Raw genomic sequence first — 26,346 nt, forward strand, 5'->3', positions numbered from 1 at the left:
GATCTATCAAACCAAAAGGCTTTAATTTACATAACCGCTCGGCGCCAGGAGAAACAAGAGACACAGTGTGCGGGAAAAAAGTGAGCCACGCTGCGGATGGCACTGCAGCAGTGGTATGAATTTCCTGTTCGGAAGAGGAACGCCGATCAGATGCATAATATTGTTCTACATGCTATCCACATCAATGTGAACTGATGCTCAAACCAAAGGCCTGTGTTGTGGGCAGCTTATAGAGACGAGATAAAACACACATGCGCCCAGAGGGAACACATATAAGGCCACGCCATATGTTATGACTACGACTGTTACTGGCAGACAATGCGAACACAAGTAAATTGCATGAAACAAATTGAATTGAAATCAGCAGCCATCCTGCCGCTCACCCTGAAGATAACGGGGTCATGGCCTTCAGCGTGTTGGGATTGCGGATCATCTTGTCGAGGTTGTTGACGATCTGACTGAACTTGGGCCGGTTGTTGCGTTCCTTCTGCCAGCAGTCCAACATGAGCTGGTGGAGCGCGCTGGGGCAGTCCATAGGTGGGGGCAGCCGGTAGTCCTGCTCTATGGCATTGATGACCTGCAGGGGGAGACACAGATCTCTAAGGGTTCCTATAAGGCTCTACAAAATGGAGATCGAATGATGGAGAGGAGACACAGTGCACGATCCAGTGATGGAACATCAGATTCTGTACTGAAGTAAAAGCAGCAATACAATAGCGTGAAATACTGCAGGAGTCCTGTTTTCCACATTCTTCTTGAAGCATTTGCAATTAAATACGCTAGAAGAATCATGCTTTAAAATGGCCTTCGTGACTGATATATTTTGATATTTCACATTACTTGATCATTAATAGTGATGTTTCCATGTGTCAGTAGCTTTTCGGTGTTGAAGCTGGTTGAAGTGGAGCTAGTTTTTAACCACATCATAAACTTAGGTAGTCCAAACAGCTATGTTGCTCTAAAGGGCCACAAGATAAATGGAAGGAGCTGGAAGATGATTTCCAAGTTCCATTTATTTAGACTTTTCGCCAAACTTTGGCTTTTTTCCGAGACATATTGAACCCTTTCATTTTATTCACATCACGCCATGACAGAAATGTTGAGGGTTTTGGTGGAATGGCTAACCATACATATCTCAAACATTAACAGGCCCCGGAGAGATTAGACTTCTTTTTTTAAGGGTTTTAAAAACCAAAATGATTGGTGATGACTAACTTAATCTATAACAAAACAGTGTTTTAAAATGCTGATCATAATTCATATGTAAAATCATAGTCTGAAGACTTACTTTTAATACTGTACCATTTAATACCCACTATCCTACAGCTGTCAGTCAAATGGAGCAGAGAAAAAAACACCAAAGAAGTATACAGTAGCAGAAAATGGAAAGTCTCCAGTGAGGATTAGGTACCTCAAACTAACAATTATTTTCTAGATCACGAAATGATTTTTGGTTATCGATATTAAGAAGTAAAAAATTCTGTTATTGATATATCGGCTGAACACAATTTGCTCTTTTTTTCAACAAACTTTGTTGTCTAGATTGACATCAGTGCACTGAAACAAAAAAACTTGAGCAATTTATCAATTATAAATTATCTCCAGCATATTTTTCCTGCATTATATTTCTGTCAACACATATCAGACAACATACAGTAAATAATGATACAGATTTAACGGCTGATAATTCCAGACAACTGATATATTGGTCGTGCTCTAATATTTTCATTATGGAATCATCATCTCCTGCTTATTGTCTAAATTCATTGATTAATCGCTTGGTCTGAAAATATCAGAAAAACAAAAACAGCTGAAAAATTCTATCCCAGTTACTTTAAATGTTTTTAAATGTTTCCAAAACCCAGAGATATTCATTTGGTATGATTTAAAACAGAAATGAACCAGTATATACACGTCTAAGAGGATGGAAACAGTAATTTCTGCCATTTCTGCATGAAAAATAAGTAGTTTTTATTTTTCTGTTGATTGACGAATAGATCGGTCGACTTATCATTGCAGCTCGAAAACAAATTACTCTCCACCATGACATCTACACGTATACCCTACATTCTCATTCTTTATATGAGCCCTGCTGTACTACCTTTGATGTTTTTGGATAGCAAGTCTAATATAAGTGTCATTCCCAACAGTCACGTCAGATATGCAGTAATTATTTGGACTTCTGATGATCAAGAGCATTGGTGCCTCTCACTCTGTGGTGAAAACAACTGTTGGAGTCATTACTGCATGTTACTGCCTATGAGTCAAAACTATTAAATGACAGTTACAGTATTACTTAAACATATATTCATATTAATGTATAAATATATATGTTTGCACAAATTAGCCCATTGGTTCTTCATATGAAGTGTTGTTAAACACCAGTTAGGTCATTAAGAACATAAACTTTATTCCACCAACTTCACTTCCTGCCAGCAGTGACCTCATCTCTGCCTCCACAAACTATTTAATGCTCTCTCTCTCTGTAAAGCCACATTAAAGCTGCATCCGACTTGGCCGGTGGTGGTGTTGGTCGGTAGCGGCAGGCAGAGGTGGTGTGCGGTTAACAGAGTGCGACAACCTGGAGGACACTTGTGACGAGGACGCACAATCCCCTGCTCATTATCAGAGCCATTAAAGGAGCTCCATTCAAACCCAGATTAATCTCATTCATGAGACCTCCAAACGAGGACCCCGATGGAGCAGAAACACTATCTGGAGCTGCTAATAAGATAACCGTTGAGGTCCTCAGTCCCTCTTAGCACATTAGTGTTCTCACTTTCAATTTGAAACTATTTTCATTATCTAGCTCCCCATAATTTGCTCTCTCCTCTGCTACCCAGAGGGAGATAGGAAATGGAGGCTCCAGTCAAGAGCAGAAATTGTCCACTGAGCACTGCTGTGCATTTCAAATGATCTGATTAGGTCTCTGTGGTGAGTGTGGGGGAATTTTCATATAAAAACCATGAGTGAAAGCTGCTGTTTAGCTAAGGGAAAGCAGATACAATGACAAAATGTATCTCCGAGGAGTCTGAGGCTGCAATGAAACTCATGAAGCAAAAAATCTACAGTATGTGTGTAGCGAAGCGTTGTTTCCAAAGAAAGTTTAACTCAACACCCATGACTGTCGTCAAGACTAATACATACATCTTGATTGGTCATGTCCCAGTACGGCCTCTCTCCATAGGACATGACTTCCCACATGACGATCCCGTAGCTCCACACATCACTAGCAGAGGTGAACTTCCTGTACTGGATAGCTTCTGGTGCAGTCCATCGGATAGGAATCTTCCCTCCCTGCGAACACAAAGGGCAACAACCTCAGTGAAGGAAACGAGACTGAAACCCGACCGTCACAGTGTCCTGACTCAGGAGAGAGACACTGTTCATGGCAACAATGCTGACGGTAATACAAACTGGGAGGTGGATATAACAAAACCCCTGGGAGTGAAGTGTGGTACATGAAATACTGGATGAGGAGGAAGGGAAGAACAGGTGAAGGGGTGATGTTTGTCTTGATAGGGAGAGCAGTGTGAGAGTGCACTGTGGAATACGTCGGACTTGGGTCAAATAAAACCAACTGGCAGGGCCGGATGAATGGGTCTATCAATCAGGGAAGTTCAGATAGTGTCAGACAAGTTAAAAAAAAAAAATACTCTATATTACACTTGTTTGAACCGGCTCTAGTCCTGAGGGAAATCTAAGACTTGAGTGTTGCTTACCAGAGCGCTCGTGTAGGTAGGGTCTGACGTATCATCCTCCAGGAAGCGCGAGAGGCCGAAGTCCGACACCTTGCACACAAGGTTGCTGTTGACCAGGATGTTACGGGCAGCGAGGTCACGGTGCACGTAGTTCATGTCGGCAAGGTATTTCATGCCTGAGGCGATGCCGCGTAGCATACCAACGAGCTGGATGACAGTGAACTGCCCGTCGTTTTGCTGTAACACACAGACATTGTGTTATGATAACTTCTTGCAAGGAGTGCTTCATAAAGAGGAGGCAACTACTAGAAATTCAGGGTTGCCTGACAGTAACTGTATATACATTACTGCAGCGACTAATGAAGTCACAGTTATCTATGAGAGTATCAACTAACTTGATAATCGGTTATTTATTTTACTCTCCATTAACCTTTATTTTAACAGGAAAATTCCTGTTCAAGACTGCAGCAGCAAGAAGTTTCAAATCAAGGAACAAAAAACAAACAAAACAAACAACAAAAACAATTTTTTAAAAAGTCAACACAATTAAAGAATTTTCACGTAAAAGAAAGAAATAAGCAACAGACTTAAAGACAGCAGCAAATTAAGTCTAGACAGATAATTCATCAGTGTCCGGCTGAGTGATTCTTTGAGAAAGAAAAGTCAAAATTCTCTGATTGCAGCTTCTTAAATCTAAATATCTTCTAGTTTCTTCACTCCTCTATGACAATAAACTGAAAACGGAATATCTTTAAGTTGTGGACAAAACAAGACATTTGAGGACAGGGCTGCAACTAACTATTAGTTGTGATTATTGATCAATCTGGTGATTTTCACAATTAATCAATTAATTGTTTAAATGTGTAAAACGTAGGAAAACAGTGATCAACGTCTTATTGTATTAAATGACAATGAGGAACAGCAAATTCTTACATTCAGGAAGCTAGACAAAAATAGACTTAAATGATTTCAACAACAGTTGTCAACTCGATGGACTAATAGACTAATCAATTCAACAACTAATATGCTTCTATTAATTCTACTAATTCAGCGTTATCTAGGGCTTTGGGAAACACTGATTGAGAAATTCCACATTTTTAATAACTAACTGATTAATCAAGAAAATCAGACTAATTAACAATAAGTGAGCTGTAGACTTATACATCTCAATATTGTATTGTCAGTACAGAAAGATACTTGTTATTGTGCTTCATTAGTGTTGGAGCTGAAGGGTTGAAAGCAGCACAGACTGAGCCAATTTTATAGCAGGATTGTCTCATTCTAGTACAAACAAAAAAAAAATATGCCACTAGAATTTTAAAGTCTCCACCTGGGGAAAGTTATTCTCTCAGAACTCCTCATCCATGCAGCCCATTTTAACAAAATACACCATAAATAATACAAACGGACTCCCACTTAACTCCTTTTAGTCAAATTATAAATCATTTAATTTTGACATGTCTGCTTGTAACCCAACCCATATGTGCTTAATGGTGAAAAGTTACTTTGTCGTATTAGTTTCCCGGATGAGGCCCTGAAGGACAGTAACAGGGAGGTTCGGCTTGGTCTCAGGGCTGGGCAGGGCTAAGCTGGGTCTGGCTGGCTGTCTACAGCTGTTCCCCTCCACGGTTTGGTGAGGGCTTTACCCCATGCATGGGGAGCGTCTGGAGCAGTGGTGCAGCTGTGCCTCCAACTGCGCACACCTGCACTCTCCCCACCACCCACCACGACGTCCGGAGAACAGAAGATTCCAGAGAGCGAGGCATGGGAGCTCGGGGGACGGGTGTGGACAGACGGAAAGGCCAAGAGAGGGAATTGGAAGGGCAGGCGAGCAGAGCCCCCGAGCAGAGCTATATTAACAGTCTGCATGACCGCTTTACTAGCCTAGTTCTCTTTCAAACACTTGGCTGCTCATTAGCCGAGCGGATGCCTCTCCTCACGTCAAGCTGCTCTTCCTTGTGTACCACAGCAATTAAGCAGAATGCATTATTCATGAAACCTTTCTCACAAATACACATTGCCACCTAATCTGAGTGCTGTGTTTGCATATACTTTAATTGGAAAGATTCCTCCAAAGTCTTCGGGGTCAGGTTAGAGGGGAGAAACAACCAGGAGTTAATGGTACTGTGTGAATAAATAATGTTTTATACTGCACATTTCATATCAAAGGTGGACTTTTCAGATGGATCTATTCCCCCATTTCCTCATCTCTCTCCATGCTGCACCTTTCTGCAGGGGAGACGGTGCACAATGCAGTGACCACTGTAAACAACTACCAACCAATCACCTCAGAGAAGACACAGGCCTTGTTCACACACTCTGACACTGTCAGCAATTGTTGTCATAGACTGTCACCGTGAGGTGCCGCAGAGGTTCGCTGTTGTTTTGAATACAATGTGCTGTCAAATATGTTTAGCAAACATCTACATATACACAAACACCCTTCACCGCGAGATCAAATTCCCCAAAAAGAGCTGATGCTTTGTGTCTCAGAGGTCGGAGACAGAATGCAAATAAAGACTCAGTCTGAACAGTGTGCTGACAGGAGCTTGCATGTCGTCTTCTTGAGGAAGGTTTTGATGTAGGCTTGCAGCAGAGGGCTTAAACTGACTGTCAGGGCGGGTATTAAGCTGGTGGGAATCATTTAAAGTGGCAGACACTGTATTCAGTCTTCATTATTTCTATGAAGCTAAAAGGTGGCTTAAAGGGTAACTATCAGCTTTATACATTAAAGTGTGTTTACAGGTCTTGGGGAGTACTACTGCATATGTGGATAAAAGTAGTATGAAGCCTTTTGTGGTGCTTAATCTGATAAATATCCTCCAGTGATGTTATTCAGTGGCAGTTGCATTGTGGGTAATGTAAGCTCCATTTGTTGTAAAAAGCAGTCTGCTGGTCTAGCATTGCACTCCCATCCAATCGATACGGCAGAAACAGAGACATCGCCTTTTTTATTCCATGCTTTCATCTTTCTTGCCTAGTGTATTGCCTACATTACCCACAATGCAACTTGGCCACTGAGGGATAATACTGGTGGCATTTGTAACTGATTACATGCAGCTTCCTCTGGAGCCACAAAAGGCTTGATATTACTTTTTTCACAAACGTCGTCATACTCTCAGCTGTAAATACACTATAATGTAAGAAAAATGGTGGAGTTACCCTTTAAGTTAATCTATAATGTGACATTCTCACAGTACTTACACTGCCATAGTCTCTTTGTCACATTAAATAAAGAGTTCCCATTACATCATTTGCACTGGAAATAAACCCCTTTTTGGCAAAGATCATACATCTCAAATATCCATAACTTAGATCTTGTTTGCTCATTTCATAAAAATGCAAAAAGAGCAATTAGGGTGGATGAAAGCATCCAAAAAAAGACACATTAGCCAAAATCTGTTTTCATTTCACTAACATCCCAAGACAGATGGTAAAGGGCTGTCTGACATCTCATAGCCAGCTTCATTCTGAAATCTGACATCTCATTCAAAGTCTTGCAAAGTGTGTGAATTATTAATGCGGGTTGTAAATAGGAGAACATGGTAGGTTCTCTGTAATATCTTCCTCTGGTTAGATTACAAAAATAAAAAAAATACCATAAACTTATGAGTGCTGCATATTTCTTGTCAGGGAGACTGAGAAGAAAAAAAGAATGCAGAGCAAAAACAAGTGAAACATCAAAGAGAAGCAGAAGTCCTGGAGTCTTACTAGAAAAACCCTGCTGTTTTAGGGTTTATTGAAAAATAAAATATAGAGAGAAGAACGTTTAATAAATCAGCACTAGAGGAAAATAGACTGAAGCCTGATAGGATAGCTGAGAACAGCTCTGCTTGGCCGACAATATTTTAACTACACAGGAGAGAGAAATAATTTGCTTGAAGTGGGATTACTGTGCATGAGTGTATAAACATGTCACTTTATAAGACAAATAAGTGTGCAAGAGTGTGTGTGTGTGAGTTAATGTGTAACAGGGATATGAGTCCTTGTTTGTCAGATGTCTGAATAACTAAAGTTAAGTACTTCTGGGAAGAATGATTAATCTTCTTTATACAAAAATTACAAGTGTGCGGTCTACAGAATAGCAAGAGCAGGATCTGCAAGTGTAACTTCACAAAATACACTCTGTCTCAGTTGGAAGTCTAAACTGACCACTGTTGATTTCACTGACTATAATAACGTAACTGCTAACTGTCAGTCATACATTTACTCAGTTGCAGTTGGTAAGTCAGTGAGTTGCAAAGAAAACAAAAACATATCCTGTCTTTTATTTGGTTAATAATTTAATGTTTGGCTGAACGGGTGATTGCCTCGCCTCAGTTTCTGACAGGTAGCTAGCAGGTAGCGCTGCAGTTGTCGGGCATAACAGACACTGATGGATGGAGTTGTCAGAAACTTCCATTAAACTTTTAAGATCATCACATATTTTTTTTAAAGCTTACCACAATAAAAGCTATGAGCTAAGACCTGAGGGTTTCAAAGCAGTGAAGCAGCTCGACCTGTCAGTCTAACATTAACGTTACCTCAAACTGTTACAGTGCAGAGCTGTCAACAGTAGCAGCAGGTATTGTCAGCCTAGTATCAAAACATTGTCAGGTGTGATTAAGCAGTTTGTCATTATTACCATACAGCTAACTAACTAGGCTTACCAGTAAATACAACGCTAATTTCAAATATTATGATTCACTAATGAATGGAAACCTTCCACAGCCGTGGGTCAAACATATTATTTCCTCTGTTTTCCTGTGATGACAAGTTAAATTTGATTTGTTTTCTTGATATTATGAGTTATTTATATAATTATCATAGAATAAAAAACATTATTGTCCTTAGATAACAAGATAATTTATCATTAGTAAAGTACTTTATCGGATTCATAATAGTGGAACATTACATACCCAAACTGCTAACGTACGTAGTGCTGGTTTCCTTTTCAGAGTGAGGAATAGCTGGCTAGAGTTTTCCTTATGCTATGTAGTCCTATGTTAGTCTGTGATGGATGTAATATCTAAAATGCTTTAAATGTTAATGTGTGTGTACATACTGTGATCAACTTGTGGCAGATGCATGACTGTTGAATTGGCAACCTCTTGTTGTCCCAAGAAAAGGAACTACGGACAGCGGTGTTTTTGTTTAAATAATATTCTTAACAAAATATGTATAAAAATGCATAAGACTGATGTGCAGTCAGGATGCCATGCTTGCCTGTTGTCATGAGACTGCTGATCCAATAAACATGAAGTTACCAGTGATAAGATGGAAGGACCCTTTGTTCTCTCATGATAACAGATAATTATGAGCTTGTTATCTCGAGATATTGGGTTAATTTAGAGTGACATGGAGTAATCTGTGAAAACGATCTTTGCTTCCTTGAGATAACGTGATAATTAACTCCTGATCTCAGGATAATGGCATTCAAAATATAATTGCACATTTTTGCCATTTAGGGCTTCTGTAACAATGTACCACTAATGTATTATTTTCATAAATGTGAGCTAAGCTGATCAGTTTTCTAAAAGAACTCGGCAAGAGAGAACATTCACCTAATTAAAACACAATGTACCGTCAAAATGATTTTGAAGCTGTTATTTTAACCCTATTAAAGTTACTTGATGTTGCTTTTAAGCTGACGTTTCTCTGTTTAACTGGTTTAAAATTAAGAGCCACTGGAGGGCAAGCTAATTAATTAATTTATACGATCAGATTGAATAAACCAATTAGGTGTGTGATTCTACCTGGCATTTCCTGTTTGATTATATGCAGAGCACAAATACCGGCCTGTAATTCAATTGACATTAAATTTAATCTGTATAAAATAATCACAAATTAAATCTCAGCTGCACTATAAAAAGAAACAATATCATGTTTTGACAGAAAACACCAAAAAATAATACAAACATGTGATTGCTTACTCTGAGGAACGAGTCCAGAGATCCGTTCTCCATGAACTCAGTGATGATCATAACAGGACTGCTCTTGGTGACCACGCCCTCCAGGTGAATGACATTAGGGTGGTCGAACTGCCCCATGATGCTTGCCTCGCTGAGGAAGTCCCGCCTTTGCTTCTCAGTGTAGCCAGACTTCAGAGTTTTTATGGCCACAAACATCTCCCTTTTGCCAGGGAGCTTCAGGTTGCCGCTGCACACCTCGCCAAACTCTCCTGTGGAAAAAAGGCAGTGGTTCAATTACGCTGGGAGTGTTATGGGCAAGTAAAAGTAAGCAGCTTTTGTGCATCCACTTGTACTTAGAAATCACTTAAAACCAGCCTATTTTACAGTGCTGTATTCCATGCACGTTTCAGTCAGATTTTTCCATTACCTGCACCAATGACCTGTTCAATCTTCACACAGGATATATCAATCTCCTTGGCAAACTCCCTCACAGCCTCGTTGGGGTCCTCATATGTGAACGGATCAATATAAATCTTCATTCCTGGAGTCACTTGGAAAAAGGAAAGAGCCACTATAATATTTGATTCTGCTGGTCATGCTTACACTCCTGCAGGCCTGACAGCCAAATTCATTCAAGCACATTCACAATCAATTCACTTTGCATTCACGCTCACATTCCCGTGCAAGTGTGTGATTTCTTGCATGACATTCAGGCGGTGAAGGTTAAAAGATGGAGGCGGTAGTGGAGTAAGAAATGGTGGTTATGACTACAGCTTCATGGCTATTGTGCACAGCTTTTCTGCCAGCAAGGACATGCTACCTCCAGTCTTCTTAGGTGTGATAAGGCACGTTAATATATATATGTATCATCTTCGGTGAGTCATAGTGCCATTAACACTCAGGAGAGAAACCTGCACCCTATATCAGGATCGCTCAGCTCCACTCCAAGAAATAAATTGGCTCTCCTAAGCCCTGATGCCAGGTAAATTGGCTTAAGGTGGCCTTTAAGTGTTCAGGGACTTAAGTGTCCAGAGTTTTAAATCCGATTATTCGGCTCTCACCTCCACATCAGGCCTGAGGCTATTTGAATGGATACTGAACTCATGCCTAGGCTGCTGCTGCTGCAGAGCAAGAAACCTGGCACACTACGCTGAGGAAACGTGCTGCAGAGATGAACAGATGGAGAGGATCTGACCAGGCAAAACCCCCCATTACTAAAACCCTACAATCTCTTCCTAAGCTGTAGCACTGTTTGACAGACCACCCTCATATATGATGGCACAGACCACCAATAACAGGGGCAGAAGTCTGAACTGTAACTGGCGTGAGAGGACACGATGCACCCAGGGAACACATGGCTTCTGCTGTTAACTGCTGTGGAATACCTGAATCACAACCTGGACTTCTTAGCACAGCATGATCGGATTATATCGAGAAAGCTATTACCTTTGGAGAGGAATTAACATAAAAAGGATGAAGCTGGGGTGGTAATTACGCAATCAAATAAACAAATTAAGATGGGGTCATACACTTAAAAAGGAAAAAGATCAGCTTTTTTTTTCCAATCATGCAGCAGGAAGATGGATTAACTTTAATATCTAAGACGGAGCCATGGTGAAATTACTTCTCTGCTTTCTCTCTCCCAGATTTATTTCTGAATTATTGCCATTTAAGCTCTGTGCTTCTGCACTGTGTGAAGGGAGAAAGTCATTGAGAAATTCTAATCATTCACCGAGTCTTTAGAAATTTTTAACAATGGCAAATGACTCATGTGGCATTAGCATGCTAATAGCTTTAAACGTTGAGCGAAGACTGACCCATTTCCCCCACAATGGATTTAGTTCATGATGAAATGTGATGATAAACAGAACACAAACTTCAACAGTGGTTCTGACGTGTTTAAATCCAGAGTCAAACAACAGGCAGGATTACTCGCAAGTGGGGGGACGGGCGGATGAAGCGGTGGTGTGCTGGGCCGTAGCCAAGGACACCAGCATGCAAGGTGGTAGTCATGGAGACAGGTGTGTGATGATAGCCATGGAGATGACTGTGTGAGATGGTAGTCATGGAGACAGGTGTGCATGGTGCTGGAGGAGGCAGAATGGGGTGGTGGTTTACTCACTGTGGCCGCTGGTGTAATGCTGCAGTTTGTCTGTGTATTCTGAATCGGCCCTGTCAAAGCCACGCCTCCTGGGGAAAAGACAAAGAACTCTAGCTCTGGTTCAAAGAGAGGAAGCAGGGAGAGGCAGAAACACAGATCAAACACCCCCAGGTGTACCTACACTAAAGATACAGCAGCTAAGATCACATGCAGAGCCAGGCCTTTGTAGACAGAGGAGCTGGCAGTTGTTTTTTTTTTTTGCTGCAGTGGAAAAAGCAGCCTAACATTCAGTCACACAACACACCTATCTTCAGTTTGCTTTCTAGTACAGTACAGCTAAATCCCTGTTAGGTAAACATGGTGAGCATGTAAACATAACCAGTTTTCAAGGGGCAGATGACAGGGGTTGTGTGATGCATTGTGGGATAGTTTAGCACCACAAAAGAGAACAGCCAAAAAAGAGATCTGAACTGGACAGCAGAGTAAATAAAACAATGATCTATCATACAAATGACTTCATCATAGCCAGGAAAAAAATGCTTAAACATCCAGTATAAAGTAGTGATGCACTGATCCAATCTGCATAATGAGTATCAGGGTTGTTATTGACTTTATTAAACAGACCTGGCATCGACCAGGTGTGACTGATCCACATTAAATACGGCGTCTTCGTCAATGTCATTATAAAACTCAGCGTTTTTCATGCTGACTCGGTATTTAGTTCGGCAGCAGTCCTTAGCCTCAAGTTAATTTACATTAAAATAAACAAAAGGAGCTCAAAGTAGGGACTTTTACAGATTTTATATTTAAGAAAAAGGCCTCTGAATCCTTGTCAGGAAAATCAGTTTAGATCAGTTTTGCCAAATTATCTTTTTGAATTTAATAAAAATCATGCTTTAAAATCAGAATCATTACAAACAAGTGAAGTTTATTTATCAACTTGGAAACAATACAAATAACAGAGCTTGTCAAATACATTGCTTGTCAAATTTACTTTACTTTTTTTTTTTTTTTTTTTACTTTTTTCATATTAACTTTAAACTCCTTTTCATGATGGGAACAGTTTTTATTCAACACTACCTTCACCACGTTTTAAGAGTACATCATTTGTCTGCTGGAACTGCTGGAAGCTTCGTTTTAACAGGCCAACAGCTTGACAAAGACATTTAAAATATCTTTTAACGTTCTGTTATCAGGCCATCACAGTGCATTAGAACATTTTTATCTCTTTGACTGACTTTGCCTCTCAATCATACACTCTTTCATTTTCTTCTGGCAGTGTTCACAAACTATCCCACAATCCAGCGCTCAACTTGTGTCATTAAGCAGTCATAATCCAAGAAGTTGATATACTGCTATATGTAAAATAGTCCAACTCCCATCCAAGAAAGAAAATACTAGGCGATATCTACTAGCAGAATCTTCTTGTACATTCTTCTGTGAATCAAAACACTTTGGAGGATCTAAGCTACAATTTTAATGTGAGTGGGCCCAGTGGGAACTGAAATTCTAACCTTGGCAGAGTTACAAACATCTGATACACACTGGGCAGGATCACCTACAGAGCTTTAATGTTAGCCGTGTTGACTTTTATATAGTATTTCTGCTGCTGAAAGACTGGAATGTATTAAGAATTAATATATTTGAACCCAGCTGGTTTTATCTCTAGAGCTCACATATTGAGTATTAATAAGAATCAGAATCATTGGCAAAGTATGTGTGTACATACACGACAGCTAATTCTGTTTTTCTGAGTGACCTTATATAGTTCAGGAACAACTTTTAGACGTTAGGTACATAAACAGCTACCAAGAACACTTGTTTATGTCTATACAAAAGTCAAAGTGTCTCAGTTGTGATTGTGAAAGCAAACGGACTTCATGCTGCCTCACTGAACAAAAGCACAACTTATAAGGAGAAGTCCACTTTGCCAGCTAGTACAGATGATCCATTTTAAAAGAACTGGGACAAGACTGACTCACCGGTTACACACGATGATGATGACGACCACAGCGATGAGAAAGACCAAGCCTGCGGCTGCCGAGCCAATGATGAGTGGTAGCTTTTCCTGAATACTGGTGTTGTATTCCTCTATAAAAAGAAGAAACACATACATAAACAGAAGGCCATGTGCACACACACACAGAGTCACAAGCTGAAACATATGGACGAGCATCTGAGCCACTGCATATGGAGGGAGCAATGGGTGACAGACAGACATACGGCTGGATGAACCGATGAGCATCTTGGCATCTTGACTGGCTGCAATGGACCATTTTCCAAAGCACACTGAATGTGCTCAGATGCCGTGGATACGGACAAATCATCTGGCAGAAAGCGTGTGAAGTGAGCAGAGAGAGCATGTTTGGGTGAGACCCAGACTGATCAGGCAGCCAAGAGCAGGAATCCAGCTACTGAATGGGCACACAGAGGCAGAGCCAGACACTTCTCTTGAGCACTGCAAATGACACAATTTAAGCCAGACACACGAGTTGGTGGGTTCCCCTCGATGTCCCACGCTTCCAGATAATATAACTATTAGTAGTAGTTGTAAGCAGATATAAGGACAGTGTATATGAATGTATAATATATCATATCAATACATTAATGGACCCTTCAGTTTATATCACTGATGTCGGATCAGGTAATCCATATCTGCAGATACCCAGAATTCATGGATCAGACCTTTTATCAGCAAAAGATTATTTTGTCTATATGCAGAAATTAACTTTAAATAAAAGTAATTAAAATCACACTATTGGATTATAAACACACATGTCAGAGGTATTGCAATAAACAGAATCAAACAGGAAATTATATTATTGTAATTATAGTATGTTACCAACCATTTATGTTTTTATAGTGCTTATAAATGCTAAATTGGGGGATTAAAGTGTGTCACTCACAGAGAGGATCAGTTGGATTTTTTAGGTAGCATTGGCAAAAGAACTTATATAATAAATAAGAATTTATTTGTCTTTATTTTGAATATTTATTCAAATTTAAAGCACATAATTTATAGCACAAACACTGTAGTTTTAACTTTTTTTTCTATTGTCTGAGAGGAACATATTTTCACTTTCTGTATCATTTGTATCAGAGCTTTACCTGTCACTTAAGTACGGTGTTGAATTGAAACTATGATAAAGAGTCCTTTTGCAGGAGAAAACTACTTTTTAGCCGCATGGGGACATAAAAGTCCAGGTGAAAATAATTTCTGACTGATCTACTTTTCTTTAAAGAGAAAAACAAATGTTTTTTTCTGTAAAAAAGAAAAACAAAAAAGAAAACAAAGAGCTTAGTGTATCCTCAATTTGCCCAATATTTACAGTTATGAGTCAGTTTTGAAATATTTTTAGCGCTGGGATCTGAGCATGTGGCAGCATCAAGGATGTCTGTATGAGAGTTCAAGCTAATGTTGTTTCCCTACAGTCATGCAAAACAACTAACAAATTGAATTAAAATAATACTTCAGAATCGTTAGAGTTGAATAATTACTCAGATTTAGAAATATTATATAATTATGCAAACACAGGAGTTTAATCTTCTTGTTTTGTTGTCAGAGAGAAACTCATTTTCGCTTTCTGCTCATCTTTATTCACTTTTTGTAGCATTTTAAGAGCTTTATTCAAAACTTAAGTACAGTGTTTACTTTAAAAAACACTTTACTTTAATCAGTGTCTTTCTGAAGCAGGAGACTTTTAGGACATACAATCCAGATGACTATCACTGAGAACTAATCTACTTTTCTTAGAAAAAGATTTTCAGTAAAAACTGAAAACAAAGAGCCTTGTATATCCTCAGTTTGCTCAATATTTAGAGTTGTGAGTCAGTTTTGATATATCTTTAGTGCTGGGATCTGTGCGTGTGGCAGCATCAAGGATGTTTGTATGAGAGTTCAAGCTAATGATGGCCCTGGGCACTGCAGGCTGAAGGAAATGAGATGTTCAGCGGGGAAAACCCAGGCCTTGGCTCTAACATTAACCTACATGACTGATGTTTACTGAATGTTCCTTCTTCTCCCAGTCGTGTCACAGTACAACGATAAGACAACTGCGACCTCATCTTTGACTTCAAGGCTTATGATGGCAAATGGCAAAAAGACGTTCTTTTTTAATGGAAAGCAGTTGTGTACCACATAAAGGAAAACATCTTGAATGCAGAAACATAAATAATGAAATAATTATATGAATTTAATGTGTGGGATGCTTCCTATTACTCAAAAGACATGATGAGCAAAAGAATATAATTTGGAGCCACACTAATCTGTTTTTTGGAGAACTTGAAATGTTTACTTCACAGCATGATTCCCTTTCATTCCCGCAGCTGTCTGTATCCATATTATACTACATGGTGTGTGTGTCGATGGGCCACGCATGAGAGGTGATAACAGCCCTGCGTGCTTTGGTGAACGCTGGCTGAATTCTCACCCTCAGTCATGGTCTGGAAGTACAGTTTGCCACTGTAGCGTCCAAACCCAGCTACGGTGCGGGCCCGGACCTGGAACACGTAGATGCTTCCTGGCTTAAGTCCACGGATGACCACTGTGTTGGTCTGGCTCCTGACGGTGCTGGAGTTATATTCTGATTGGTCCTAGCATGGAAAAAAACAACATGTTAAACTTAGTTAGATGAGTAATTACAGTGCAACTGAAAAGGCTGACGATTATGAAATTCAATAAATTACATATTAGGATAAGATCGAGGACTCAGGAGCGAATGAGTTCACCCAAAAAAAAAAAACCCAACATATTTTTCTTCTTACCTTTAGTGCCATGCATCCATCTAGATAGTTTTAGTGTGTGTTAAAGCGTTTTGGAGATGTCAATCTCAGAGATGTCTTTCTTTTCTTGAATGTGGTGGAACTAGATGGCTTGTGGGGCTCAAAGCACCAAGAAAATACATTTTAAAAACTCAGCAGTCATGTCTCTTTTCGGAAATCACGACCGGATTAGTCAAATTAATCCTTAGACCTCGTTTTGAGAATTTTCATGTAGGACCTATTGCTGACTGCCGAACTACATCAGCCAACTGTATTACTGGCACAGAGAAGCATGCATCTGCTCATGGATACAAACTATCATGTTAACTAGTCTGGTTCGCTTAGTTAACTAGCCTATAATACAGGAATAGATGCATGATTCCTTCTGTGATATTTTTGGCTGGTCTGGAAAGAAAATAGTTTTTACATGAACCTGCTTACAACAAGGTCCATGGATTAACTCGGGTAACCGATTCATTCTGTAAAGATACATTGCTGCTGAGCTTTGTTTGTTTTTTTATTTGCAAGGGCCATCTTAATTGACTGCAGACAGACTTCTAAATGGCTGATATCTCCAAAACTCAGCAACATACACCAAAACAATCTGGATGGATAAACAGCACTATAGGTAACATGAAAAAATATGTATCTTTGATTTTTTTTCTCTTTCATTTTAATGTGAGTATTAAAGATGGAATACATCTATAGCTGAATAATATTGCAAATGCCCTGCACTAAGCACACATACACCTAACATCACACACAGATTAAGTCCTGTTTTGCTGTAAAATGTTTAAAGCACTGTAACTGAAACATTGAAAGCCGGAACGGTACAGAATATATAATACTGAACTCTGCATTTATTTAACAAACATCTATGGCTAACCATCATTGAACTGAATTATTTGCTACCACAAAAATCCTAATGTTTGATAAAGCAGCAGGGTTGAAAGAGTCGCTGCAGTTAAGAAGGTATATTTGGTGGCAGTTTCAGGTCGGGCGGCTTTTCTGAGCGGTGCCGTCTGATGATCAGAGCTGTGTTTCGCTGCCATACTCCTTCTCTCCAGAATGCTGACAGGTCTGAGAGTGCAGACTGAGACTCTTTTAGCTGCTCCCTTCAACCCACCGCTCAGCGCGCACTTCTGAGCCGCAGCAGGGGCCGGGACAATTGTTTTGACAGCTCTCTCCAGCAGTGTCAGAGACGGGGAATTATACTCAAAAGTGGAACGGCTCAGCATGTAGACAAAAGCTCGACAAATGCTGTGTATATGTGCGCGTGCACACGTGTGCGATTGTATGCATTATAGTGAACATCATGCCTGAATCAATGCACAAATGTGACTGCGAGTGTTCTTGTGAGAAACTATGCAGATCTGTTGGAGCTTGCCCCTTCAATACTATTTTTACAGAAGCCAATGCACCATTGTTTCAACCACAAGTCTCTGCGCATCAATCCCCAATGGCCCTGCTGCAGGGCTGAGCGTGGTTTCCTTTCCCAGTGACTGACCGTGATTATAATTGAAAGAGAATGAGCAGAAGTTCTAAGCAATGTTCAGAGGCTCTGTCTGAATGCCTCACAGGATGTGCTGTAATGTTGAATTTAAATGCAGAGCTAAACAAGAGTAAGTTTCGACCATTAATGTTTAATTCATTTAGCTGTATAGGTAGAAAAAGGAAGTGGAACTTGTGTTTATATGGATCAGTGTGGGCTTGAAGGGACCAATGTGTTGCTGCATAAGTGATACCTTTTCATAATACTGTAGCTCGTAGTCCAGGATCACTCCATTAGGCTGGTCAGGCTGGGACCAGGAGAGGGTGATGCTGTCCACAGTGCGGCTGACCTGGTGCATTATAGATACCGTAGATGGAGCTGTTAGGAGACAGAAACAGTATGTTAAGGGTGCAGCACATCAATCACCACCGATTTCACAGTCACGCACAGAGGACTTTACAGCATCTTTACTCTCACAGGTTCTGCAAAGGTGTGATGCTGTAAAATCTAAGTAATATACTGCAGTCTCCTTTCAGAGCGTCGCATGGCTAGGCAGTTATCACAGGCTGGCGTGTTACAGCACTGGCTGATCCACAAAGACAGCCTCATGAGACTTTGCAGTGTCAACTAATTTGCACTCGTCCTACTGCTGATAATAGACCACCTTTTTTTAAATTAATCATTTTTATGATCACAATTTATTACATAAAATAAGAATGCCAGCTACAAAAACTAAACAAGCCTCAATCACAAGACTCACACATGTTCTACACATCATCCTTTTTGTGAAGCATTCCTAGTCCCCCGCATTCAAATCTTATTTAGTTAAAGTTGTTTATGCATATTTCCTTGTTGATGAGAGCTTAAAGGCCCATAGCAGTGCGTTTCCATGCAAAATATTGCATGTGTTTTACATTTCGACTAACTGACAATATTTTCCAGTGGAATTGTTTTATATTTTTTATTTACCTTCGAGGCAAACATTTGCTCCCTGTCCATCTCAGAGGGGTATGAGAGTCAACATTCAGATGTTTCTAAGCTTTCTTTATATTGGTAGGGGAACACAAAGATTACCTCATCTCCCTCTGACAAACAGAGTTAAAGTTAACTTTTTACGCACACATGTTTTTGCTTGTTTGCCTTCTAGATTACACATTCGACACATTAAAAGAGCTCATTAGTAAGATAATTTGGCAGATAATTATTATCCATTTGAAGTTTTGCAGCATCCGAAAAAACACCACCAGCTGCTCTCAGCAACTGCTCTGCCTCTCACCGATAATGCAACTTTACAAAAAACAACGTAGGAGACTGCTGACTCTGAGGGAATACCTTATTAAATTCTCTACAAGTTGATTTTTAAAAAGCATTCTGACATGAACAGGAAACAAATAGCTCTCATGAAGAAAGGAGGATTAAATTAAAATCTAGAGCCCGATCAATATATCAGCCGTAGATATATCGGTGTTGGCGCATATGTTGTATGACTGTAAAATATCCTCCCTCCCTTATACATCTTTATTGTTTGATAAACGCATTTAAGAGATCACTAAAAACATTGCGTATATCTGTATATCTTCCATTAGCAGCCAACTATAACTCAATGTAAAAGTTCTGTGTTCGAGTTATGTTATGTTTTATTTTTCATTGTTATCTTTCATTTTTGGATAGGTATGTTTTAGTTTTTTTCCCCTCTTTGTCTGGTGTTAGGTTTTTCTGATAAGCCTGTGATTGGTTTGATTAATAAACATTAATTGACAATAATCTTTCTTCTTTTGATTTTATTTGCTGTTTCTCTTTTCTGTTGTTTTTAATCTCTGTAAGGCACTTTGAGCTACTCTTCTGTATGAAAAGCGCCATACAAATAAAGATTGATTTGATTTGATTTGATTTGAATAATCTGGAAAATCTGGAGTCAATCTACATTAGTCATGCATTCCCTTAAAGCAATATTTTTACACTGGAAAAAAGCAGAATAATTTCAGCCCTTTCCTTGAATTATTTGCATATTTTCAAGCAAACACAAAGTGGGGACTCAGTAGTAGCCTTAATGGCTTGTTCCATCATGGGTGGCCTACTATAGTCTTGCATTGTACATTCTTAGCACAAGCATGAGGTCGGAGGGGCGTGATCACCTCAAGTCCTCCAACAACCATTAAGATTAGTTCAGGGTGCCGTGGGTCAGTGTAAAGCTAAGACAAGCTGAAGATAAAAAGCTCTGTCTGGGGAGCCTGGCAAAGGCCTGTAGGCCTCTGCGTCTGAGCCCTCTATGTATGTGTGAAAGGATAGGGTGGGTCGGGGAGTTAGAGAGGGAGGGGTGCTGGGCAAGATTTATGGACACCAAGCCCCACGCTCATCCCCTACAGGCCCGTGCTGCACACACACGCAGCCCTCAGCCAGCAGCACAGTGGCTCCCCTGAGTCCCGGCAATAAAGAGAGAAGTCTCTCCGACGGCACGCGTTCTCTATGGAAAATCCACTGACTGGGAAACTACGACTGACACGCCTCTATAATCTAACACTCCGGGGCTGCATGTGTGTGGCTTTTAAATCTTCTGTATATCATATTCATTTTGCTGTTCATGTAAAGAAATGCTCAGAGCAGCATCAAGTAATCATGTTGCAACTACTGTCCTGAAGCAGGGGAGAAATTATAGTGTGTAGGTGCCCACAGTGAGTCGAGCCAATGATTAAAAAAGTGTCTTTTATAACCTTACTCACTCTCATCAGCTAATCAGCCCTGCCTCGGATGCCCTCGGACCCCAACAGAAGCATCCATCTGAGGCAACAAATTATGATGTGTCGTATAAACTGTGATGGTCAAGGGAACTGAGTATGTCCTCATGTGCTGCTGCCAGCAGATAATAAATAGCTGTTCTGTATTTCATCTCAGCAGAGCACTTACATCACGATGGCCTGTGACTCCGCAGAGTACATGCATCATGCCCCTTTCCTGGAGCCGGAGGTACAATAATGTATACAGTATTCAGTCAGGACACCAGTCGCAGGAATGTCCTCCATCTCACTGTACTCACTATTTTGTTTGCAGTCACAAGACGACAGCCTAATAAGGCAAACAGTTACTCTAAGGGGAACTCACGAGTATCCCATTACGGATGTACATATAGTCAAGACTGCCACATGGCCTTTTCCTGCATAGCATTTCCATTAAACACACGGCACAGCCATGCCTAGTAACCTGATCTAGGGCCAGAGAAACAAAGGCAGCTCATGTATTCATGTACAAAGGATGGACACATGCCAACATGAAAAGCTGTTGGAGGAGAACACTGTGGTTTTCTTGTGCTAAAGGACAACTTCCAGACAGCGGGGTGGCAGTCGCCATGTCTGAGCTCAAGGAACCGATAAGGCTTGGTGTATCAGATTAAATTAAATGAAGACGTGACTTTTAGTGCGCCTGTGTAGAAAAACAGAAAGTGTTGAAACATTCGGCTTGTAGAGAAAACAGCAATCCAGCTGTGTTGTGTATTTCAAGTCAATTCGGAACACACATTTCAAGCTAAGCTGACATTCCACCAATTGACTGAGGAATGTAGCGGTATGCCAAGTCGATGTTTCATTGCAGTAAGGCCTACAGCAATGATCCACATATGAAAACCATTTTCCTACATCTAATTCGTGTACTCAGAATCTACAAGTCTCCATTGTACTCCAAAACTTCAAGTGTACCTAGAATTTTTTTCCCCAGACTTAATCTATAATTTAAAGGGTTGAGTAAATACTTGGTTTTCATTGTGTCAACAGCAGTCACTGAGTTATGCCGCTAAATACATGCTGTAGTTGTTTCAAGCCATTTTCTCTGTTGTTACAACAATTATTTTTAAATCATGTGGAGTGCACCTCATTTAAGACAATTAGAAATTAAAAAAAAAGATGTAAGGAAGTTTCCCAGTCAGTTATATAGTGGAAGCCAACTCATCATAAACTATGTCAAGTCAGATCAATTTCTTCAAAGTGGGCAAGCTCCACTTTCACTGCGGATTCACTGTATTTATGGGTTGTCTCGATGAATGCTCTATTCATGTTTTTAAAACTAACGAAGCGGTCATAATGACAAAGACAGGGATTGTAAGTTTATATAATTAAATTAGATGGCTGAATTGAAAAGATAAATGGCCTTGATGAATACGTCTCTAACTTTCCCATATACCACAGAGAGAGAGAGGGAGTGGACACAGAGGAGACAAAGCCATGAGGGAAACTTTTGCTAATCATGACAGCAGATAAAATATATTAATATCAAGAACATTTTCATGTCCAAAGCAAATCTTGCAAAGCATCACTGATGATTATGAATGTTACATACAAGGCATTTTTTTTCCCTGTTGCTCAGACACACACTACTCAACCCACACACTCAACATGATGTGTTTAACACCAGGTCAAATATGAACAGACTGTGTTTGATTTTTTAAAATCTCCAAATATATTCAAGTCTGCAAACAGCTCAAAAACAGGGCAAGCCAATATCCAAAAATAAATCATATTGTGATTATTTTCACAGATGTTGCAATTGCAATATAGAGGTGAAGTCAATCCCCTTCCAGTGGACCGATATTTGGCCTTTAGTCGCAAAAAATGCATATGGAGACAATAACATTTTTCATCCCATTTGTGCCATAAACACATATTGTACCATGTTTGTCCATTTAAAAGAAAATTTTTAAACTGAAGAAAGCCACAATTTGTCATTTGTCAGATATGTTTTTCTTATTCACTAAAACCCATGACTGAAACCTTGTAGAGCCGGATAGACCCTGTCTATCAGCTGGCTCACAACACTGACGACACAACGCACCTTTTACATTTTTGCAGCTGGCAATATGGCCAGATCTATTATGATTTTCACCTTTTTAAATAAATTTTCTCTGCCAAGTTGACGGCCATGTTGGTGTGAGGATGTAGTTCACTGAGCAGTCTTACACAAAATCTTTACAACAAAGTGTAACTTTCTTGACTTGAAAAACTATCTTTTAATTTACAAAAATCACATGTGGGACTCAAAAATGTATATGTCTCTTGCAATTGACTACTTGACAATTTTTTCCCCCAAAATAAGGTCCCATGGGGCTAACTGGAAGAGGTGGGACTTGCGTCTCTGTATGAGACATGTATGTAGAGGGAATGGTTATTGTTGCATTTCATTTTCGCTGAAATAATATAAACATGATGATGATGTGATCTTGGCTTGAGTCTGTACCAAGCAAGCCTTCTCCTTTATGTCTGGAAAATAGGATTTATTGGCCAGGGCGTCTTTGTAGCTCCACAATGCTTCATTTGAAGTGGGATGTTTTGAGTGACTTTACCCTCATCAACAAATTGAAGCTCCTTTGCCATACCACAATTACATTTTTATACTTCTATTAATTGTTGAGCCTTACTAAAAGATAATCACTCACAAAATAGTGAATATGATAGTGCCTGGGTCCATTTAAGTCTCAAGGTTGTATAATGCATTGCTTAATTGTGAGAGGATGGGAGGCCCCAGCTGTTGTCAAAGGGTTGGGTTTCAGACCCCACTTCATTACTGCGCCTGGGATCTGATATGAAAGACGGAGCTTTGGAGTCTATTCTAGCATGACGCTCTGGCCTTGGCCCAACAACACAGAATACAAAGGCTCTGTTTTGCTCAACATCTCTAAGGGATGTTTGAGCATTGTGTTTGAACACCTTGCGACTCCTCTAATCAATTAAAGATGGAGTTTACGGGGATATTTCCACTCATTTAAATCCAAGCCGATTTAATGGGGCATGCTTCTGCTAACACACACAGAACTGAGCCTTTCATCCATCCCATTAATTTATGTCTCTCTTATCTTTTATTATACTACACTCTTTAGGTGGGCTTTTACTCTCTTTGACCATACCCATTTTTACTGTTCAGCCTCATTACTAAGAATGCCTAAGAACATGATGGGCATCTTTATTAGGCAAGGCTGCTGACATGAGACCATAGTGGATGGACGGCAGCAGAAGGAGCTCAGTCATGAGTTCCCATGTTCAACACACACTTGTTTGAAAGACTACCACCGAGGGTGTATCAAGTGGTCTAGGACCTGAAGATATCCATATAAACTGTACATTGAACCATGCTTGGCGGAGCAGGGGTGTAAAATCGAAATAGTGGCTTTTATTTCTTTCAGCTGACTTATTTCATTGACAGCAAGAGATGACGCCATCAGTGTTTGATCCTCCTTCGCTTTAGTTCTTTTTCTCTGTAAACAGGCGAGGAAAAAATTGAACAGTCTCCAACATTTACCGGCACATGAATCATACGCTTCTGAGAAAGAGAATGTTCAAGGCCTTTTATCTGCATCTTTCTAACATCCTGATGTGTCTACTACATCCATGTGGCTCTGATATGATTAGACGTTCTGGTGCAGAGAGCAGAGCTATGATTTGGGTAAAATGGGGGAGGTAGCCAGAACAGGTCAGGGCTCGTAAATCTCTTTTCCTTTTCATTGTAAAAATCAGTTTCCCCACAGTACAGTCTCTCCCGAAGGGCCCAAACCACCTGGTCCTCCAGCAGGCAGCCTCCTAAACAGGCTACCACTGCTCCACTCTCTCCAACTGCCGTCCATTTATGAGCGGTGCATCGAGCTGTCTTAAAGGGAGAGGCCCATATTTGCATGTACTTTTAGCGTGCTGGCAGCTTGCCCTGTTTCCCCAGCTGCAAAGGATTGTGGGTTTTACATCTATAAAGATTTTCCAGTGCAGTAAAGCTACAAAAGTGAGATTTCAGTTCATCAAGCTTTAAACCATCTGCACGGGAAAAGATTGGGGACTACCATAATACACTCATATAAACACACCATAAGCTAATTCTAAAATAGGCTCTTCAGGAGCTTGAAGAGTTTTCAGATACTTGCAGAGGTTAGGGTTTAAATCTCAGCCAAGCCGGCAAATCTTGAGATGGAGAAGATAAACCCGGATAAGTATGTGTGGAGACAATGCTGCACAGGAAATGAGAGACGATTCTTTTGCAGCAACTGAGTTGAATGTCATACAACCAAAAGAAGTATGGTCCTTTATCGGATCCATGTTGGTGGGTGGTGCTGAATGCAATCCTCAGTAGCTGTGCTACTTTGAGCTTTAAATGAGCTCTGAATAGTTCTTGTAGTTCTTTACTGTCACTGTTAATGATAGAATGATAGTTCCATAAAAAACAAATGGTTCTTCAGTGGGTTAAGTGATGTTCAACATGTTGAACATCCTCAATTTGGTAGATGTCTGAAAGCAGGATAAACTTGAGTGATGTTTGTGAAAACACTGCTGTCATTCTATAACTGACAAAGTCTAATATGTTGTAATTTTTAAATCTGTTCAAATGTTTTCAATAAAACAAACAAAAAGCAATTGTGCAATATGGTACAAAATCCTAATGTTTAATTAGTGTGTAAAGGTCTCCAAAGGCCATCTTAAATTATTAGAAAATAGTTTCTAAAGAACCTAAACTTGACCTTAAGAGTCATTTCTAAGATTCACTGTGGTCCTTTTAGTCTGTTGGGGCGAATTTGGGCTGAACAGACACAATGTTTGAGCTGTCTGCCACAGGGATGTGGAATGATGGTTTTCGAATCGCACAGCTCTGGGAGAAATTGGACTCTGTTTAATCAGCAAGTTGTTTTCCTGCATTTAAAAAAACTTCCAAACTGGCATCTGCAAGGAGAAAAACTCAAAAAATCCACAAACCACAGAATGCATGTCAATATTCTACAATGTTGGAAAGGCGAGCGTGGGCTCCAGCCTTCTTTTTCTCTGACTGGGTTAGTGGCATGCACAAACATTTTGTTTTATCGAGTTAATGGCTCTGTTGGGAAAACAAAAACCAAAATGCTGACATGTAAAGAACAGAGCTGAATAGCTGTTTAAATTATGTGGATCGACGTGATACAGTCCATGAAAACACGAAGAAATTCAGTGCAATTCATGAACTGGTGTGTCCTGGAGTCAAATACTGAGAAGTAAATCTGTAAAAGTACATCTGAAATCTTCTAATATGGAAAGTAAGTGTGAGTTGCCTAAAAATGGAGACCTCTGAGAAATGTGGAGCTGTCAGCAGGATTACACAAAAAAGATTGAACAGATAGCCACGATACTTGGATGGAGGATGGATCTCTCTTAACCCTAACAACTTTTGGTGGGGATCTGGATAAAGACACACATCCAGAAATGTTTCCTTACATTACATTAACATTGCGAGATGGGGTGATTTTGAACATTTTCATTAATTTCTCAGGGAACAGTACATTGATCTTGATTTAAAATATTTGTCGTATTTTGTTGCAGATGCTTCATCTGGTGGTCTTAAATTATGGCTAAGCAGTTTGGGGCGGTTCAAAGTTAAACTCTTATATTGCTACAGAGTTTGACATTGGAT

General features: G+C 39.9%; 1 protein-coding gene across 4 annotated transcripts in view; it reads right to left on the reverse strand.

Annotated features, from left to right (window-relative positions):
• The window catches only part of ephb2b (eph receptor B2b), a 136,367-nt gene that overhangs the window by 8,004 nt on the left and 102,017 nt on the right, over positions 1 to 26,346 (reverse strand). Inside the window, exons 6-14 of one of the 4 annotated variants that reach the window (XM_030420397.1) lie at positions 18,200 to 18,324; positions 16,124 to 16,286; positions 13,676 to 13,784; positions 11,715 to 11,782; positions 10,020 to 10,142; positions 9,614 to 9,861; positions 3,723 to 3,938; positions 3,148 to 3,297; positions 384 to 577 (exon numbers count right to left, since the gene is read on the reverse strand). In XM_030420397.1, the coding sequence (XP_030276257.1) occupies positions 384 to 577; positions 3,148 to 3,297; positions 3,723 to 3,938; positions 9,614 to 9,861; positions 10,020 to 10,142; positions 11,715 to 11,782; positions 13,676 to 13,784; positions 16,124 to 16,286; positions 18,200 to 18,324 (1,396 nt within the window). The remainder of the gene's footprint in view (positions 1 to 383; positions 578 to 3,147; positions 3,298 to 3,722; positions 3,939 to 9,613; positions 9,862 to 10,019; positions 10,143 to 11,714; positions 11,783 to 13,675; positions 13,785 to 16,123; positions 16,287 to 18,199; positions 18,325 to 26,346) is intronic. The other 3 variants (XM_030420400.1, XM_030420398.1, XM_030420399.1) reach the window with 3 other exon arrangements.

The sequence above is a fragment of the Sparus aurata genome, chromosome 6 (assembly GCF_900880675.1).
Source record: "Sparus aurata chromosome 6, fSpaAur1.1, whole genome shotgun sequence".
Classification (NCBI taxonomy): domain Eukaryota; kingdom Metazoa; phylum Chordata; class Actinopteri; order Spariformes; family Sparidae; genus Sparus; species Sparus aurata.